This window comes from Propithecus coquereli, unplaced genomic scaffold (genome assembly GCF_000956105.1).
Source record: "Propithecus coquereli isolate 6110/MARCELLA unplaced genomic scaffold, Pcoq_1.0 Scaffold27, whole genome shotgun sequence".
Lineage (NCBI taxonomy): Eukaryota > Metazoa > Chordata > Mammalia > Primates > Indriidae > Propithecus > Propithecus coquereli.
In genome coordinates, this window is record NW_012148285.1 from 447,907 (window position 1) to 466,914 (window position 19,008).

Consider the following 19,008-nt stretch of genomic DNA (forward strand, 5'->3'; position numbering starts at 1 on the left):
TCGCTGGGAAGTTACCAGATGTCGGGCTTCAGGACAATAGCGGGTAAAGGAGGAATGAAGTTGCCGTGGGCGCTGGAGAGGGCTGTAGCCTAGCAGTGGACTGGCGCAGTTCCTGGCATGAGGGGACGCCTGCAGAGTCCCAGGAAGGTGCTGTCCTCCCATCCTCACACCCTGCACCCAATCCGTCAGCTCTGCCTCCAAAGAAACACCCCGAGTTTAGTGGCTTCTCAACACTCGCTCTTTCCTGAGCCCGTCCTTCCGTCTGCCCAGCTGGGCTCGCGGTGCCGAGGCTGCCCCACCGGCTGTTCTCCTGACTGCGCCCAGTGTGGACTTTTAGGGAAGTTAGATCCTGACACCCATTCCTCAACCCCTCCGGGAGCTGCCCAGCGCACTGCAGAATCCGCAGTCCCAGCCTGGCCTTCCAGGGCTGTGGCTGCCTCTCTGCCCTCAGCTCCACCTCCCTGGCCACACCTGTGGCCTCGGGCATGTGCACTGCAGGTTTCTGCTGCCAGGTAAACTCTTAGGTATTCACCACATTTAGCGCTGTGCTCAAATGTCTCCTTTTCAGAGGCCTCACCTTGCCTAAAATAACACTCCCACTGTCCTCTGTCTCTCATTTTTTTCAGACAGGTGACAACCCGGGCTAGAGAGCAGTGGCGTCATCATAGCTCACTACAACCTCCAACTCCTGGGCTCAAGCGATCCTCCTGCCTCAGTCTCCCCCCCAGTAGCTGGGACTACAGGTGCGCCCTATGAAGCCCGGCTAATTTTCTATTTTTAGTAGAAACGGGGTCTCGCTCTTGCTCAGGCTGGTCTTGAACTCCTGGCCTCAAGCCATCCTCCCGCCTCGGCCTCCCAGAGCGCTGGGACTGCAGGCGTGAGCCACCGCGCCCGGCCGGATTTGTAATTCGTTTCATTCCGGCTCACGTACACAGCCTCAGGCACCCGGCGGTGGCGTGTTGGACGCAGCTCTCACTTCCGGCCCGGTCTTCTTGACGCGGAGGGCGGGGCGGCTGACGTCACTCCGCGGAGGGAGGACCGAGGGGAGCCGGCGCGGCGGGAACGGCCCGCACCACGTGGGGAGGGCAGGCCCCGCCCCGTCTGACCCCGGCCCGCCTTCCGGCGCAGGCGCAGACGCAGCCGCGCGCGCTCGGCAAGTTCGTGGCGAGCGGCGGCGGGAACCGGCTCGGGAGGCTCCGGAGAGCCCGAGGTGACTGCGCCCGCTCCCGCTCCCGGAGCTCGTGCTCGGGCCGCCACAGAACTCGGCGCGGGGCCGCGGAGGCCGTGGCGAATCGGCGGCGAGCGGGACCTGAGCGCGCGCGGCCCCTCGGGAGCCGGGCTGGGTTGGTCCGGGTCGGGTCGGGTCCTGGCGGAGCCGTTTCGGGGCTGCGGGACCCGCGTTCCCCGCGAGCGGCCCGGGCCGCAGGTCACTCACCGCTCCGGGCTGGCGCTGGCAGGTGCCGCCGGACCGGGTTCCCGCGTGGGCCCTGCTGACATCGGTTCCGAGGTGTTTGCCAGCGTCGCTGGCCAGTGGCACCCCCGGTTGTGACAACGTCTCAGTGTCCCCGGGGCGCGCGCCCAGGAGCCGACTCTTGGTGGAAAGTGTCAGAGGCTGCAGGCACGGAGAGGGGCAGGGAGCAGCTGAGGACAGGGTTGGGTCGGACCAGGGGCGGGAGGTGGGGTCCTGAGGGTGTGTGAAGAAATGCTCCGTGACCCCTGGACCGAGTCGCGTTCACGCCAAAGACTTCTGGGCTTTCTAACGTGCGCTTTCTCCTGCATCCAGGCCTGTGCTGCAGGATGGATCCCGCCCGCTCCGAGGTCCGACTCGCTGTCCAGGACGCCTTGCACACCCTGTCATCATCTGAGGATGGTGGCCACATCTTCTCCACCCTGGGGTCCCTGAAGCGGTATCTCAGTGACACGGAGAGCCCAGCCCTCCCCAGGGAGAAGGAGGAGTTTGCCACAGTGCACTTCTCCCCGGTTCTCAGACGTCTGGCCGTGATGAGCCCCGGCTGGCTGGAGCTGTTGCCCGACGGCCGGCTGGAGGAGCTGTGGGCCAGCTTCTTCCTGGAGGGCCCGGCCGACCAAGCCTTCCTGGTGCTGATGGAGTCCATCGAGAGCACTGCAGGGTGAGTGGCGCTGGGTCTGAGCACGGGTCGTTGGGACCTCGGAAGTATAAGAGAGGTCTGTAGGACTGCGGGCCAACAGGTTCTCTAAATTCTGTGAGAGTTCAGCATCCTAAAAGGTGCTGGGGTTGCCAGCGAACAGCTGAATGCCCGAACGTAAAAGCGGTTTGTGTCCCTCTCCTCTGCAGTGGGAAGGACCTGCAGTATCTCCCTGTCGCACGCTGTGTCCTCTGTCCTGCTGTGTTGGAGCAGGACAGGAGTGGGAGTGTTCACATCTCAGGGCCCAGTGACCTGGGCAGACAGTTGGCCTGTGCCGTCACCCTGGGGCCCTTTCTGCCACTCTGGTTCCCAGCCCTGCAGTGAGGCACCCGGGCACCGCAGTAAACTCACAGGGCTCCTCAGGACACTCCAGCTCTCAGGGGAGCACAGCGTAGCCGGCAGGTGTCTGATGCGGACTCCTGGCTCCAGGGGGCTCCCCGGTCCAACATCAGGTCACTGCGGTCCTTGCGAGGATGCCGTGTTTTTGAGGAGCTGGGTTTTAGAGGCTGCGCGGCTAGCGAGCGCGGAGCCTCGGTCGGCGTGGAGCCGGAGGGGAGTGGAGCCTCCAGCGTGACACCCAGTGGGGAGCTGTGTGGGTCTGCGAGCTCTCGCACCCACTAGGCGTCGTGGTGGTTTAAGAGCGGAATTAAGAGGCTCTTTCTTTCTTATTTTGTTTGTAACCAGAACCAAAGCTTATAAAAAAGGTTTTTCCTTTTAACTATCGAGTTGTAACATAAACGCTAATCAAGTTGGCGGGACTGCCTGTTCAGTAATGGGCTGCTGGGAGTCCTTGTGGCTACAGGGGGGTGCTGACGAGGGAGGGACTTTGAGGCCTCCGCCCAATGCTCCCATGTGTTCAGCCCCAGCTTCCGTCTGATGAGAATGGCGCAGCTGCTGGCCGAGTTCCTGAGGGCGGGCAGGATGGCGGCTCTGATGGAGGCGCAGTGTCGGCAGCGGACGTCGCCCGGCTTTCCCCTGCTCCGTGAGACGCTGCTCAGCAGGGTGGTGGGCTTGCCTGATCGCCTGGGCAACTGTCTGCAGCGGGGGAACCTGGCCGAGTTCCTGCCTCAGAACTACTTCCCTCTGCTCGGCAAGGAGGCCGTCCGGGTGCTGCAGGCCGTCGTGGACTCTCTGCGAGGTAAGGCCCTCCCTCGGTGTCCCTCTTCCAACCCATCTTCTTGGACTGTCGTCCCCCGCTTCCCTCTCTGGTGTCCCACGGCCTCCAGGGTCTTTGCAGTCTCTGGGTGATGCTGTTAGGTCAGGTGATGTCCCTGTCTTGGACAGCAGTGACCACATGCTGAAGTTCCGTCCTTCCTGGCTTTTGACGTCGGGAGGTGGGGCTGCCTCTTGATTCCTTCAGTTCGTGGCTGGACATTTGGTGAAGTCATCAGGGTGGGGTTTGCCGCTCCCTGCCCCTCGCTCGGCGTCCGCAGGAAGGTCCTTCGCTCTGAACGGCGGGAGGCCCATCTTCGTTCTTGGCTGAGGTCCCTTCCCCTGGCTGCCTTGGGTTTGTCGCACTGGCCTTCGTTTGCTGCATGTTGTGGGTGCCACAGTGTACTCGGGTGGCAGGGTGGAGGCTGCCTTGCGTGGGCAGGAGCTGTGGCCTCTCGCTTACCTGTCGATCAGTTACAAAGCCCTGCCTGGCGGTTTAGGTTACCCTGTCTTCACTGGGGGATCAGAGGTGGCTCCTGGCTTGTTCCAGTGGCGTGGGCCTGTAATCCCAGCACTTTGGGAGGCTGAGGCCAGAGGATCGCTTGAGCCCAGGAGTTTGAGGTTGCTGTGAGCTGTGGTGACGTCACTGCACTCTAGCCCGGGTGACAGAGAAAGACCCTGTCTCAAAAAAAAAAAAACGATAAAACAGTGGTTCCCAGTTGTGTGTCTGGAGTGGGGAGAGTGAGTGCCGCGTGGGAGTGGCTGCCGGGCCCTAGACCTGTCAGCGACTCTTCCTCCATACCTTTCTCGAGCCCTACACAGCCCGAGAGACTCCTCAGGGGCACCTGGTGTGGCCCTGCCCGGCCGTCCCTGGCCTGCTCCGCGGGCCACTCCCACCTGGCCCTCGCTAACTCCTTCCCGTGCTCAGGCCCAGCTCCCGGGAGACCCCCCGAGTCCTGCACGGCCCCCACCTGACTGAGCCACCTCGTCTCACCTGGTGCTTGCGGTGACCTCCCGAGCTCCCTCCCGTCTTTTCTGACTGTGGCTCTGGCTCGGAGCTGCTGCTGGGCGCTGGCTGATGCCTTGATGCTCCCAGAACACGCGTGCAGTGCGTCTTCCTCACACTCGCAGCGGTTGCGTTGGGTTCATCTCGACTAACCTACATGCCACCACCCCCGCCCTGTCGCCCATGCTGTGCCCCCACGCGTGGCTCCGTGGCTGTCCACCAGTCAGCCTCAGCGGCCCTGCTCCTCTCACAGAGCTGGTGCCCCTGCCCCTCCCCTTGCTCCCCATGTTCCCTCAAGGCTCACTTCACGGGTGCGGGCGTCTGTCCCTTCCCTGCGGGTGGCTCCGTACTCCCAGGCCCACCCCACGTGGCTGACCCACCGTGGCTGGGTCCCCTCAGTTCTTTTCCTCCTCGGAGATGTTATTCTCATCCTGACTTTGTAGGATCGTCGTGACCATTAAGTGACCCTCTATGGGTAATGCTTTTTCGCGCGGTATCGATGGCTCTTGCTGTTAATGCACAGACAGCGGCTGGAACCAGACTGAGCTGTGCAGCGTGGGGCCTGCCTGTCCGAGAGCAAGGCCTGTCTCCACCTGGGAGCTGTCGTTACGCCGTTTCTGGTAAAGGGTCTTCCTTTCCCTCCCAGGTGGCTCGGACTGCTCCGTCTCCTTTGTGTCTCAAGTCCTGGGGAAAGTCTGTGTCCACGGGAGGCAGCGTGAGTAGAGCAGTGCTTTCCGCCCTGTCCCCACCCCGACCATCCCGTTGGCCATCGTGTGGACGGTCGAGAATCCCACCTGGCCCCGATCCCCCACGGGCCCCTGAGTCGGTGGTGTCAGCTGTCCGGGGCCCCTCGGGTCCGGGGCTGGGCTGTGCCACCCGGGGAGCTGGCGGTGCGCCCTGCTCGCACCCCGGAGCCCGGGGCAGGTGCCGCTTCCGAGGCTCAGGGGACCGTTGTGTCCCCTCAGAGGAGACTCTGGGCGTGCTGGTGCCCGGGCTGACCACACTCACCGAGGGCAGCTGCCTCTGGCAGCGGGTCTGCTGGCGCCTGGTAGAACAAGTGCCGGACCGGGCTGTGGAGGCCGTGCTGACGGGGTTCGTGGAGGCCGCTCCAGGGTAAGCAGCCTGGCGCTCTTCCTGCTGCCGACGTCTCCCTCTGTGGGGTGGGCCCTGACTCTCCTGAGGCTGCCGTTCCTTCGGGCTACTTTTCCTGGGCTCCAGCCTGCAGCCAGTACCCCGTGTTGGTGCCCTGGGGTGCGACAGCCCCTCCCTGCCTGTCCCCCCAAACTTGCTGCTGCAGGTTGGCTGTCGAATTGGTCCGGCAAATGCAGGTGCCAGTGGTGACCACCTGTGTAATTTCTGTTTTGTTTTATTTTATTTTATTTTATTTTGAAGCAGGGTATTTTTCTGTCACTCGAACTAGATAGAGTACAGTGGCATCATCACAGCTCAAACTCCTGGGCTCAAGTGATCCTCCTGCCTCAGTCTCCCGAGTAGCTGGGACTACATGCACGGGCCACCATGCCCGGCTAATTTTTTCTGTTTTTAGTACAGACGGGGTCTCGTTGTTGCTCAGCCTGTAAATAAAGCTCCGCTGGCTCACAGGTGCGCTCTGGCTGCTTTTGGCTACGTCGGCAGGAGTGAATGCTTGCTGCGAAAACCGTGTGGTCTATAAACCTAGAACATTTACTCTCTGGCTTTTCACGTAAGAGGTTTGCTGCCCCCGCTCTAGACGAGGAACTCACCTTGGACCTGGTCAGAGCCGGGCCAGGACGCCGTGTGTGCTGACCCCTCACAGCCGCGGTCCAGGCTCTCGGGGTTCTGCATTTTGGCCCTGCAGAAGGAAGGGTTAAGGCCAGCCGAGATCGTCCGAGGACTGGCCCCAGGCTCACGGCCAGCAAGCGGCAGGGCCCAGCATCCATCCTGGCTCTGCCACAGCTGGGTCGGTGCTTTCCCCTCCCCCTGCCTGCCCCTGCTCGTGACTCCGACCCCTCTGGACTCCACCTCGTAGGCCCGAAGTCCTGTCGCGGCTGCTGGGGAACCTGGTGGTGAAGAATAAGAAAGCCCGGTTTGTGGTGACCCGGAAGCTTCTGTTCCTGCAGTACCGACTCACGGTGAGAACTCAGGCAAGCAAGCGCGTGGCGGGACTGCCCCAGGTCACAGAGCGGCTACAAAAGTGCGCTCAGAGGGAACGTGTCGCCGCCATTCGGCAGGCTGCAGGAGTCAATGCAGCAGGGGCTCCGTCTGGCCCGTTGGTGGGCCCCGCGGCGCCGGGTCTGGGCCAGTGCGTCACACGTCCCTCAACCCTCCCGTCCCCCAGAAGCCGCCCTCGCCAGCTGTGCTCTGTGCCCGGGTTGATAGGTCCGGACCCGGGCTGTGTGTTCCCCGACCCGTGACTGCCACCGTCCCTGTGTCCTGGTGCCAGGCTCTGCCCCGAGGGCCAGCCGGCTGTCAGGGCGGGGTGGGTGTCTCAGGCTGTGGCGCCGGCCAGGACGGGTCCCTGCAGGCCAGAGCTGGGGCGCACTGCGGCTTGTCTTCTCACTCAGCAGTACTTGCCGGGTGCCCACCACGCGCCAAGTTCTTTCTTGGGTGCTGAACGTGTCACTGTGGGCAAAAGAGCCGCAGGCCCTCCCCGTGAGGTTGACGCTGTAGGGAGGGAGGAAGATGCCGCACGTGCACGCCGTGGTGTGACGCGTGGTACCTGCACGCTACGGTGTGACCTATCAGGTGCTCGGGGCCCAGGCGGACGAGTGCCACGGGGCTTGTGAAGACGGTGATGAGACCCCTGAGGCAGCAGGGTGTGGCCCCCAGAGACAGGCCTGGCACGAGGCCCTGAGCGGCAGCCTCTGAGCAGGACTGGCCGGGCTGGCCCAAGCTGGTGCTGGGCCCCGTGTGGCTGCGCAGAGCAGGAGGCTGGGGAGGAGGGAGAGGCGAGGGCGGCCAGATCCAGAGCCTTGTGGCGTCTTCGTGGTGCGACGGGGCAGCTGGAGGGTTGGAGTAGAGGTGACAACACCCAACTGTGTCAGAGACTTGGTCTGGCTGCAGGAGGCCAAGGGGCCAGGGCAGAGATGACCCTCACTCGCACCTGCCTGCAGCGTGGTGGGGCCGCCACGTGCGGAGCCCTGTGCGCCCTGGGGCACAGCACAGCGGGCGTCGAGGCAGGGTGGCGTCACCTCGAGCTCTGCACAGCCCGGCCGTGTTCAGGGGGTAGGCGGGGGCGACTAGAGATGCCCTAGCCAGCCCCTGCGGGGAGAACAGCCCGGGCTGTCCTGCCAAGCGTTCAAGGCCCCTGAACCCGACCGAGCTCACAGCCTTCCAAGTCCCTGGAGCAAGAGACAAACCAGGGGACGAGGCCACAGAGAAGACGCGCAGGTGCCGGAGTGGACAGCCAGGGGTCACGGTCCTGGAGGGCGGGGCCGTCAGGACGAGGAAGCAGCAGCAAGAGGGGACAGCTGAGCAGTTTCCAGGACGTCCCTGAACGCAGTCACCGGAGGAGCAAGCGAGGAGCCACGGCAACGAAGAGGCTGGAACTGAACGTGCAGCGTCCGCGGGAAGCACAGGGCCGCGGCCTGCGCGAGAGGAGGGATTCGTCCCCCTGGGTGCCACCTGAGTGACGAGAAAGGCAAAGTCAGACGGCAGCGGAGGAACCACACGCAGGTCGAGGGCAGACTGTGCTGGGGCGGAAAACACGGACGCGGAGGACCAGCGTGAGGCGAGGCAGCGCGGGCCCATGGTGTCGAGGGGCTCCCACCCTCCAGGGGTCCAGGAGACCCGATGCTGCGTGTCACTCTGTACAGCCAGTCTGAAAACTCGATGAAATGGAAACTCCCTCAGAAGAATTTTGTGTCCAAAGTGACGCGTGCAGAAGCAGAGTGTGCCCTGTGCGGCCGGAGCTCTCGTTTGCGCAGCTTTCCTGGGTCCCCACTTGCCGGGGGCGGAGGGTGGCCCCTGCACGCCCGTCCCACGGCTGCCGGCCCAGACCTGTGCCGATCCCAGGCCCCGGCGGGACGAGACTCGGCCTCCGGGAGACCTGGGCCGGGCGGTGAGTGTCTCCGCCTGGCAGACAGGATGCGGCTTTCGTTGCAGACGCCCGTGCTGCAGAGCCTGCTGGGGTACCTGGCCATGGACAGCCAACGGCGCCCGCTCCTCCTGCAGGTAAGTCCCGCCCGTCCCTGTGTCCCCTCCGGGTCCCCGGGAGAAGGGCCGCGCAGGGACCACCTTCTGGTGGGCAGGGCAGAGAGGGGCCGGCTCTGCCCGTGCTGGGGCCTCCCTCAGTGGCCTGGTGCTGGCGAGGAGAGCCGGGCGCCGAGCCCACGTGGTCCTGGGCCGTGCCGCCCGCCAGGCGCTGAAGGAGCTGCTGGACACGTGGGGCAGCAGCAGCGCCATCCGACACACGCCGCTGCCGCAGCAGCGCTACATCAGCAAGGCCGTGCTCATCTGCCTGGCGCACCTGGGGGACGCGGAGCTGTGGGACAGCCGGGACGGTGAGCAGGCGGCTCGGGCGCCCCTGGCCCTGGGCGCCCCGAGGTGCTCAGGGTGCGCGTCTGGTGCTTGCAGAACTGCTAGGCAGCATGATGGCGGGCGTGAAGTGCCGCCTCGACAGCAGCCTGCCCGCCATGCGCCACCTGGGCATGATCGTGGCCGAGGTCGTCAGTGCCCGCCTCCACCCCGAGGGGCCTCCCCTGAGGTTCCAGGTGAGCCGAGCTGTCCCCTCCATGTCCCCTCCGCGTGGCTGGCCCGGGTCACCTGAGAGGCTGTCACTCCGGCCCCCGTGTTGCCTCGCCTTCCTGGGGTCCAGCCTCGCGGAGTCTCCGTGTTGGCCATGTGGAGGGCCGAGACCTGGGGGTCGCAGGTGCGGCCCTCAGCTCCTGGGGGGCCAGGCAGGGTCCGGGCCGAGCGCCTGTTCCCCTAGAGCGGATGCCCTGGACGTGTCGGCAGGCTCATCTGGACGGGGATTCGCGCGCAGCTGTGGGTGGAGGGAGCAATTGCCTGGGGTGTGTCCCCTCCCCGTCTGCCGAGCCCCTGGGGGACTCCCCGCTCCTTCAGGAGAAGTCGGGGCCTGTCTGGCCCTCAGCCCGAGTGGACACTTGGGAAGTTGCTTTTGAAAGGCGACCGGCTGTCCGAAGCTGCGCCATGGGAGAGGCTGGGCTGCGAGGGCTGGCTGTGCCTCTGTCCCCTTGGGGGGATGCCGCCCGTGGGTGTCTCTGACCCGGTTGTCTGCGCCTGCAGTATGAAGAGGACGAGCTGAGCCGAGAGATGCGGGCCTTGGCCACCCCCGGGCCAGCGGGCGGTGGCGCCTTGGAGGCGGGGTGAGGGTCTGCGCGTCCCTGGCCCCGAGTCCGTGTGTGCTGGGCATCCAAGGTCCAGGGGCCAGGACAGGAGCTAAAGAGCGGGGGCGGGGGAGGGGGAGAGCGATTCTGACGGACAAGCAGGTTCTGGGACCGGATGCTCGAGGGGGCCTGGAACAGTTTGTTCTTACTGGTCCCCAGAAGCCCGTCCCTGGCTCCAGCCCCCGCAGAGACCCCTACAGAGACCCCTGCAGAGGCTGTGGACAGCAGTGTCCCCCAGGCACAGCTGGAGGGCTCCGACTCGGAGCTGGACAGGTAGGGGCAGGGCTCCGTGACCTGGTAGCCCTGGCTGCCTGCTCCCCTGTGGGTGGGCACCACGGACTCCGCTGCACGCTGGGCAGGGGCAGTGCTGTGGCCCACGGTGGCCTGCCGACTCCATTCTTTTCTTCCTTAGTCCACACGTGAGTGCTGCAGCTCTCGCCCCTGCCGCCCCTCAGCCCCTCCCGAGGGCTGCAGGGACCTGGGTGTGAACTCGCGTGTTTTTGGGAGGGAGGAGGGGGCGCTGAGCCAGCTCTTGGGGCTGCTTCTCATGGGCTGTGGGCGCTTCTGTGTCCACTTTGTTCCTTCCCCAGTGACGATGAGTTTGTCCCCTATGACATGTCGGGGGACAGAGAGCTCAAGAGCAGCAAGGCGCCCGCATATGTCCGGGACTGCGTGGAAGGTGGGTGTGGGCCCAGGTGGGCCTTGCTGTCTGCTCCGTGGGGCGGTCCCCAGCCCTGGACAGCCCTCATCCTGACACTCCGGGCTGCCAGCAAGCCCTCAGCAGGACACCAGGTGTGGCTGCCGGCGCCTGGCTCAGGGTCAGTGCTGAGAGTGACCGAGGCCCATCTGGGTTATGTGCAGCCCTCACCACGTCTGAGGATGGGGAGCGCTGGGAGGCAGCCCTGCGGGCCCTGGAGGGCCTCGTCTGCAAGAGTCCCGAGGCCACCCGGGAGGTGAGCGGGCGTGGGGCGGCGGGGCAGGGGGGAAGGCACTGTCTGCGTCCTGGGTCCCGGAGGGTGGTATCTGGCTTGTGTGTGATTCAGTGGCTGCTGCTTCTGTTGGGGTGGGCGGCAGGTGGGGCCGTGGGCAGGTGGCCCGGGGCTGCAGGCATCCCGATTCCTACCCTGTGTGCAGGTGAGCGTGGAGCTGGCCAAGGTGCTGCTGCACTTGGAGGAGAGGACCTGTGTGGCGGGATTTGAGGGGCTGCGCCAGAGAGCCCTGGTGGCCGTCACTGTCACGGACCCGGCTAGGGTGAGCCAGTGCCCTGGCCAGTGCAGGCGCAGCGGGGCACGCTTGAGGCTCTGTCTGGTGCCCGAGGGCAGCCCTGGGTGGCCTGTGGGGTCCTAGCGGCTTCCTTTGCGCACTCAGGTAGCCGAGTATCTGACCTCGCAGTTCTACGCTCTGAACTACAGCCTCCGGCAGCGCATGGACATCCTGGATGTAAGTGTCACTGGGCCTCTGTCCCCCGTCAGGGCCAAGGTCCAGGAATCCCCTTGGCGCTGGACCCGAGGGGCTTGGACAGGCCTCTGCCTGCTGCGTGTGACAACAGGTGGCACTCAGCAGTGGCGGAGTTGGGGCTTGACAGCTGAGTTCTTTTGTCTTTAAAGCAATAGTTTTACTGATATAATTCACATACCACAAAATACACCATTTTGGGATAAATTGTGGGATATTACTCAGCTGTAAAAAACCTGAAATTCTGATACATGCTACAACATGGATAAACCGTGAACACATTATGCTTGAGCCAGTGTCAAAGGCCAGCGTGTCATCGGGTTGCATTTACGTGGACTGTGAGGGGCGTCAGGGCCGCGGAGACGGCAGAGCGGGGGTGCCGGGGCTGCGGGAGCGGGTGGGGTGAGTGTTACCGGGAAGAGCTTCGATTTGGGAACACGGGAGAGTTCTGGAGGCAGGTGCTGGTGGTGGTTGCCCAACACAAATACACTTATTAACACCGTGGAAATGTACATTTTTAAATGGTTAAAACGGTAAATGTGATGTTTTGCCACAATAAAAGAAGAAGGACCAAGAGGGCATCGGAAAGAACTGGCCATTTTTAAGTGAACAATTGGGTGGTGTGTGGTACACTCACCATCTGCTCTGGAGGTTTCCGAGGCCCCGCGGGCAAGCTCGCTCCCGCCCAGCCCGCGTCCTGTCTGGGACTTGCCTCCCTGGACGTTTCGGGGAAATGGAGTCATGTGCACGTGGCCTCGTGTTTGGCTTCCTTGGCGGACGTGGCGTCTGGGGGAGGCCACCTGGGCCCTGTCGCGCAGCACTTGTGTTCACTGAGGCTGTGCATGCTCGGTGGGTAACTTAGGAGTGTCATTTGTCCCCAGAGCGATGGGACTGCCCAGGTGTCTCCGGCCCTCCAGGTCCTGACCCTGGCTGCCCAGGAGCTGTCCCGGCCTGGCCGCCTCAGGAGGGCTGCACAGCACGGCCACCCTGGTCCTGGCACCTACTGCTCGCCGCCACTGGCCGCCTCTCAGCCTGGCAGCGCCGCGGCTCCCGACTGGCGGCTGGCGGTGGAGGAGCGGATCAGAAGCAAGACCCGGCGGTTCTCCAAGGTCAGCCTCGCGGGCAGGGGCACTGTGGTGGCCAGTTAGCTCCAGGCGCTGTCTGCAAGCAGGGGGCGGGTGGCGCCAGCACCGGTGGTCTTGCAGGGAGGGTCACGGTGCAAACCGAGGGATGTGACAGTGCTCCAGGACGGTCAGACTGGTCCCAGGATGCAGCTCAGAAGCGGGCGACCCGCGGGTGCTCTGTCGTTGGGGTCGATCTAGGCCGAGAGTGGTCTCGCCCCACTTTGGGATGTGTGGGGAATTCTGGAGACTTCTGGCTGTGGCTGGGTGGGGGGGAGCCAGGGAGGTCACTCAGAGCCGCGCAGCGCGCAGGGCAGCCCCCACCGCGGGCACTGTCCAGCCCTGAGCGTCCGAGCGCGAGGCTGGGATCCCTGGTCTGAGCCGAGCTAGCCCGAGTCCCGTCGCCGTCGGCACAGGGCCTGGGGCTGCGCGGCTGTGCCCGTCCTGCGTGGGTGGGAGGGCTGCTCGCGGCCGCCGGGCACCTCCGTGAGCGCCGTGTGGTGTTGGCAGGGCGCGCCCCGGCTGGGGCCCGTGGGCGGTCCCAACGCGTTCAACTCCGTGGCCGGCTGCTTCTTCTTCCCCCTCATTCAGCGCTTCGACAGGTGAGTGGGTTTTCCACAGGCCTGTGGATTTAGGGGACAGGAGCCCTGACACGCCCTGAGGCCAGGGTTTCCCAGGTGGGGTCCAGTGGGGTTTGGGGCACGAACGGGTCCTGACCTTCACCGTTTTTGCAAGCTTAACTTAAACGATGCAGAATGTTCCGCCACGTTCCCGTGCTCTGAGCTCTGTGGTGAGGTTTTCATCCTCGATCTGTGTTCCCAGATGAAGGGTGCACGGTGGGGCTGGTGTGGCACGTGCTGGCAGACGCCACCCTCGCCCGGCCTGCCCCAGCCAGAGCTGCGCCCCCCAGGTCACAGTGTGCGGCTCGTGGGTGGCAGCGCAGAGGCTGGGCCTAGGTCGCAGTGCGGCGGGGGTGGGAGTCTTGGCCTTGGGAGCTCCCAACCCAGGGCTGGGCCGTGCCAGGCAGTCCTGCAGAGCGACCGGGCATCTGGAAACACTTTCTCCCATGGCTCTCTTGGTGCCACGTGGGGTCGGGGGCTGAATGCAGGAGAGGCTTTGTGGAGCTTCCCAGGGTCTCCGTTGGTGGCCCAGGAAGCGGGGAGCCTGCCCCGAGGTGCCTGCGCTGCCCCATTTGCTCAATTCTGTGTTGTAGGCCTCTGGTGACCTTCGACCTTTTGGGAGATGACCAGTTGGTTCTTGGGAAACTGACTCACACCTTAGGGGCCATGATGTACCTGGCCGTTAATGCCACGGTGAGTTGGGAGGGGGAGTTGAAGGTGCTGAGCACTGAGAGGCCTCCTGCCCACGGCAAGGTCGGGGTTGAAGCGCCCCACGCCTGGAGCAGGCGCCTGGGCCTCACCTGGCCCCGGGGACAGGCGTCTGAGGGAGGGGCTGCCTGCATGAGGCTCCGCAGGGCAGCGGAACGTCCCTCGCCCTGCGTGGTCACTGGGGTCTGGGGTGGGCGAGGAGGCCCCCGCCTACCGCTCCTGTGCTGGCCCCCAGGTGGCTGTGCCCATGGGCAAGGCTCTGCTGGAGTTCGTGTGGGCCCTTCGCTTCCACGGCGACGCGTGAGTGGCCTGAGGGGCTGGGGCGGGGTGGGTCTCACAAATGGACCGGGAGGCGTCATAGTTGAGGCCACAGGGAGCCTCGAGGTGGCTGGGAGGCAGCTTGACCTGGCACTTCCCAAACAGGAAATGTGCTGGGCGGGGGCCGGGCAGGGGCCAGAGGGGCTCAGCCTCCCGCCTCCTTGCTCGCAGCTACGTGCGCCGGGGCCTGCTGTCTGCCGTGTCCTCTGTCCTGCTCAGCGTACCCGCCCAGAGGCTGCTGGAGGACCTGCCGGACGAGCTGCTGGAGGCCAGGTCCTGGCTGGCAGGTGTGTGTGCCCGGGGCTGCGTCCGTGAGGCAGGCGGGAGGCGTCTGGTGTGGAACAGCTCCTGCGCGCGGCCCGGCCTGTTTGGACGGGCACGTCCCTCCTTGCTGCCGACAGTCTTGTGGTGGCCTCTGTGTGGGGGCAGGGGAGATGGTTCTTGTCATGGCCACTTCGGAAGCCCCGCAGCAGAACCTGAAGGCAGGTGCCCCCACTGTGTTCCTTCCTGAACCCCAAGTCCCGACCGGCTCTGAGGACTGTGGAGTGGGCGCCCAGCGCCTCCCCCGGGGCTCACCCATGGAGCGTTTGGCCACTGTGCTCCTCCTCAATGTGTCCTTTTTTTTTTTGAGACAGAATCTCACTCTCTTGCCTGGGGCGAGTGCCGTGGTGTCAGCCTAGCTCACAGCAACCTCAAACTCCTGGGCTCAAGCTATCCTCCTGCCTCAGCCTCCCGAGTAGCTGGGACCACAGGCACGTGCCACCATGCCTGGCTAATTTTTTCTACATATATTTTTAGCTGTCCAATTAATTTCTTTCCATTTTTTGGTAGAGACGGGGTCTCGCTCTTACTCAGGCTGGTCACGAACTCCCGAGCTCAGAACGATCCGCCCGCCTCGGCCTCCCAGAGAGCTAGGATTACAGGCGTGAGCCACCGCGCCCGCCCTGTGTTCTTTTTTTTTATAAAATTTTTATTTTATTATTTTTTGTTTTCAGAGGCAGGGTCTCACTCTGTCTCGCAGGCTGGAGTGCAGTGGCGTCACCACAGCTCACAGCAGCCTCAAACTCCTGGGCTCAAGCGATCCTCCTGCCTCAGCCTCCCGAGTAGCTGGGACTGCAGGGGCCACCACCACGCCTGGCTGCGTGTTCTTTGTAAAGTCAGTTGCAGATGTTGTGACCCTTCACCCCGGGTTCTTGAGCGGGGCTTAAGGACAGGCCGCTGTGACCCCCTCAGGACACCATGTGGAGAGAACGTCCAGCCTGGCTATCCTCGTACTGGCCCTTTTCTTCCCTTCAGCCCTGACCTGGGACCCAGCAGGGCCCCTATGTAGCCCTGAGCTGCCGCCGCCTTCTTGGCCACCTTCGGTCGGGCGCGGCTCCCTGGTGCCTTCTGTTCCCTCGTGGCTTTTGAAGTCCAGGGCTTGGCTTGTGCCCCTTGCTGTGGCTTCACTGACCTGGTCCCGTGGGTGAGTCAGGACAGTCCTGGCCAAAGCCGGCTCCTTTTCAGGGACTTGTGTGCAGACACCCGTGTTGGGGACGCTCGTGGGATCCTTGGGGTGAGGTCATCCTCCCCGTGGGGATGGCCGGTGTCTGCTCTGCCCCCGCTGTTTCCCCACCTGGGCGTGGGCTCCTGCTCGGGCCGCAGTCCTGGCCCCCTGCTCGAGGGGCTGCCGAGTGCGTCGGGTGTGAACGGGCGTTTCCCGTGGGAGCAGAGCATGGGGCTGCGGGGCCCTCCCTGTCCCAGGCCTCTGTGCTCAGAGTGGTGGCCGAGTGCGCATACGTCTTAGCGCCAGAGCCTGTGTCTCCGAGAAGCGGGGCAGGTGCTGGGGGGGGGGTCCTTCTGTCAAGGGGGAGTGAGGGCCCTTCAGGTGATGTCCCCTTGGAGCCACCCAGCTCCCTCCTCAGCTGCCACTGACCTGCCAGGCAGCGTCCTGCCTGCTGCAGTGAGGATGACGATTCTCTCCATGGCTGGGGGGAGCCGCCAGCGTCGGGGGCAGGGTGCCACGCTCCTCCCGGCCACGGGCCTCCTGCTTCCCCAAGGACGCAGCACTTGCGTCCCAGCTGTCTGGAGACCTTATGGGGACAGGAGCACTGGTCCCCAGCAGTCACTTAGCTCGGGGCATGCAGGGCGTCCGGACGGTGCAGCCTCGTCCCCTGCGGTCAGGGCAGCGCCGTGGCTGAGCACGAGACGCTCGCAGCACAGACTCCCCCGAGGGTCTGCCGGTGCCCCCTTGCACGTTGTGAGGGGCGCTGGGGTAACCCCACTAGCAGAGCTTCCGGGGGCTTGCAGGCACGAGACAGCCTTGGCGAGGGCCTGGCGCGGTGGGGACAGCCGGAGATTGGGCGCCGCCCTGAGTGGGGCAGCGCGTGACTCCAGGTCCCCAGAGGCCCCCTCCCCGGCCGCCTCCACAGGCAGGGTCACCTCCCGCCTCCCACCAGCTGGTGGACGGCCCCTCGTTCATTCCTGGGCCCCCTGCCTCTGTGACAGCATCGTGGCGCTGCTGTAGCTTGAGCCTCTGGGCCTGCGTGTTCCCGGGCTGGGCAGCCCCTCCCCGCCCAGCACGCGGTCGCTGTTCTCTGCGTGCGGCGCAGTGGCAGAGCAGGGGCCGGGGCCTTGGGGAGAGTCCCAGGCTCCTGTGCAGACCCTGCCCCCACTCGAGTCAGGTCTGGCAGGGTGAGGGCTGGCCACCGCCACCTGCTCACCTGTGTGTGTCTCGCAGCAGCCGGGCCCAGGGAGGATCCTGCCTTTCTCCTCGGGCCGGTTTCCTCCCAGGGGGGTACTGCGGTGGGTGGGGTGCCCCATGTGTCCCTATCACCTGGCCCCCTGGCCCAGGCTCCCAGCCCCAGGGGGCAGGGGCTTGCTCATGCACAGGGACGTGGCGGTGCCCCCTTGCCAGGCATCTGAGATGGGGCCTTAGTGTGGGTGCTGGTGCCACATGCCCAAGGCCTGGCGGGTGGCTCATTTAGGAAGACTTCAGATGAAAAAAAAGGGAGCAAACAGCTGGCCCTGTGAGGCCGCCTCACATTTCAATTTCCTTCTTATCTTCGGCAGACGTAGCCGAGAAGGACCCGGATGAGGACTGCAGGGTGCTGGCGGTGAAGGCTCTGCTGCTTCTGGAGAGACTCAAGGACAAGCTCCTCCTCCCACCTTCGCCTTAGTCCCCTGTGCCTTTCCGCAGCGCAGGAGGCCCGAGCAGCGGAGCGGAGGAGCACCCAGGCGAACGTCTGGGCTTTGAAGCGCGGCCAGGTCTGGAGCGGCATCCGGTACCGAGCGTGCAGATGCAGGAAGGCCCGCTGCCCCCGCCTGCTCCCCCGCCGCTATTTTTAGCCCGGCAAGTCTGAGTGTTTGGCTAAAAATACACAAGGGCCTGGGCACTGCCCATGGCAACCTGAGCGAATGCTGGGGCTGGGGGCGTTGGCAGGGGGAATCGACCCCTCCAGTGAGGGCAGAATCGGGGAGCAGCGGGGGACAGCAGGAGCCAGCAGGAAGGGCACAGCTCTGTGGGCTTCTCACGCTGTGTCCCCAGAGCAGTAAAAAGAGCTGCAGGCGCCTGAGCATGGCCATCCTTGTTCTGACTGCTGGGCTTGGGCTGGGACTGCAGGGCCCAGAGGGCCCACGCATGGAAGGAAGAGCCTGGGCCTGAGAAAATAAACTTTATTGGAGTCACAGGAGGGCCACGGCAGTCCTGGCTGCAGTGGGCCAGCTGGGAACTGCCAGGTGACCATCCGATGGGCGTGGGGAACAGGGTAGTGGGTGTCCCCAGGCTTCTGGGTGCGGCGTCATGAAGTTCTAGAAGTCTCTTAGGCTTTACAGTATGTGGTTGGGAGAACATCGTGGGAAAGACGAATCCAACTGCCTTTAAAGGAACTAATCTAAAAAGCCACAGGAGCTGCCGAGTGCCTGGAGGCAGGAATGCAGAGGAATGGTTTAAAAATACACACTCTTCCATTCTAAACATACTCCTGCCAGGCCCTGGCCGCTGGGCCCGTGTCCTGCTACAGCTCTGCTTACAGATTGCAACACACAAGGGGTTTTTGGGAATAAAACTGCCTTTGCTGCTACTGGCAACTGGAAAATTCTAGAAGATGCTTCCAGCAGGAAGACACTGGCTGGCTGGCCAGGGGCCTGGGCCCATCAGGGGTCATTTTCTACCTCTTCCACCACGTCCTCGTCCACCTCCCTGTGGTCTTCCACGCTGTTGTGGCGGATCCGCTCGGGCGTGGCGCGTGTCAGAGGGAGGCCAAGGCCCTGGAGCACGGCGTCCGTGGTGTGCTGGCTCACGTAGTAGGACATGTTGGCAGAGGGGATTCTCTTGCGCATCTCCTCCAGGTACTTGTAGGCCTAGAGCAGAGGTAACAGCCAGGCACCTGTTTAGTCCACAGTGAGAACCGAAGGAGCCATCCCATTTGTTCACTAGAAAGAGGTTCCTAAATCCCCTCAAGGCACCCAGCTCGCTGCCCTTGGTCAGAGGAAAGCCTCCCACTTCTGGAGGACAGTCGAGTCCAGTGGTCCGATGCTTCCCAGGGTTTATGAGGGGATCATGGTGTCTATAGACGGCACATGCTTCAGGTTCTGAATGGTTAACACTGTAACCTGTTGTCAGTATTTTAAATTTTTTTCGAGGCTGCAGTGAGCTATGATCATACCACTGCACTCCAGCCTGGGCGACAAACTGAGGCCCTATCTAAAGAAAATACGCTTTTTGGGTGACTCACTGACACCATCCCGCAATTGACCCACATGTACAGAAGGCCTCTGCCCGGGGGCGGATGGGCGATGTGCTAGCCCTCCATGCACTCTCAGAGGAGTATGTGAGCAAACACTTGCGCGTGAAAAGATGCTTCCTTAGGCATTCACAAACTCCCTGCTGTGCCCCAGGCGCCCTGCTGGACACGTGGGACGTAAGTGCAAAGAGGAACAGGCGTGGGACGGTGAGGTCTGGCAGCAGCGTTGAGGGAAGGGTGGACAAGGGGATGGCGGAGTAAGGAGCTGGTCAGAGATGGGAAAAGACCTCGTGGCCAAAGGGGCCTGTGCGTGCCTGAGCGCGCGAGGCCCAGTGCCTGTGACCCTGCATGTGCAGAGCTGGCTTCATCAGGGCAAGGAAGCATCTCCAGAAGGAAGGCAGTCACCAAAGAC

The 19,008-nt window shown here is 64.0% G+C and overlaps 2 protein-coding genes across 2 annotated transcripts in view; one reads left to right on the plus strand and one right to left on the minus strand.

The window, feature by feature from the left end:
• The first annotated feature begins 1,155 nt into the window (after positions 1-1,155).
• Positions 1,156-17,044, plus strand: TELO2 (telomere maintenance 2). Its single transcript, XM_012647786.1, has 21 exons — positions 1,156-1,210; positions 1,784-2,129; positions 3,026-3,303; positions 4,970-5,038; positions 5,289-5,436; positions 6,332-6,434; positions 8,407-8,475; positions 8,663-8,804; positions 8,878-9,014; positions 9,550-9,629; positions 9,810-9,923; positions 10,241-10,329; positions 10,512-10,603; positions 10,785-10,901; positions 11,019-11,090; positions 12,023-12,214; positions 12,737-12,828; positions 13,440-13,539; positions 13,790-13,854; positions 14,044-14,159; positions 16,924-17,044. The coding sequence occupies exons 2-21, from the start codon at positions 1,798-1,800 to the stop codon at positions 17,028-17,030; spliced, it is 2,514 nt and encodes an 837-aa protein (XP_012503240.1). The 5' UTR covers positions 1,156-1,210; positions 1,784-1,797; the 3' UTR covers positions 17,031-17,044.
• Positions 17,045-17,990: 946 nt separating this feature from the next.
• IFT140 (intraflagellar transport 140) overlaps positions 17,991-19,008 on the minus strand; it is an 81,588-nt gene continuing 80,570 nt past the window's right edge. The window contains 1 exon segment of the mRNA XM_012647788.1: positions 17,991-18,213. Coding sequence (XP_012503242.1) covers positions 18,007-18,213 — 207 coding nt within the window. The 3' untranslated portion in view covers positions 17,991-18,006.

Coding starts and splice junctions, on each gene's coding strand:
- TELO2 (XM_012647786.1), top strand. CDS start 1,798: ATGGATCCCGCCCGCTCCGAGGTCCGACTCGCTGTCCAGGACGCCTTG. Junction 9,924..10,240: donor TCCGACTCGGAGCTGGACAG/GTAGGGGCAGGG, acceptor TTCCTTCCCCAG/TGACGATGAGTTTGTCCCCT. Junction 12,829..13,439: donor CTCATTCAGCGCTTCGACAG/GTGAGTGGGTTT, acceptor TCTGTGTTGTAG/GCCTCTGGTGACCTTCGACC.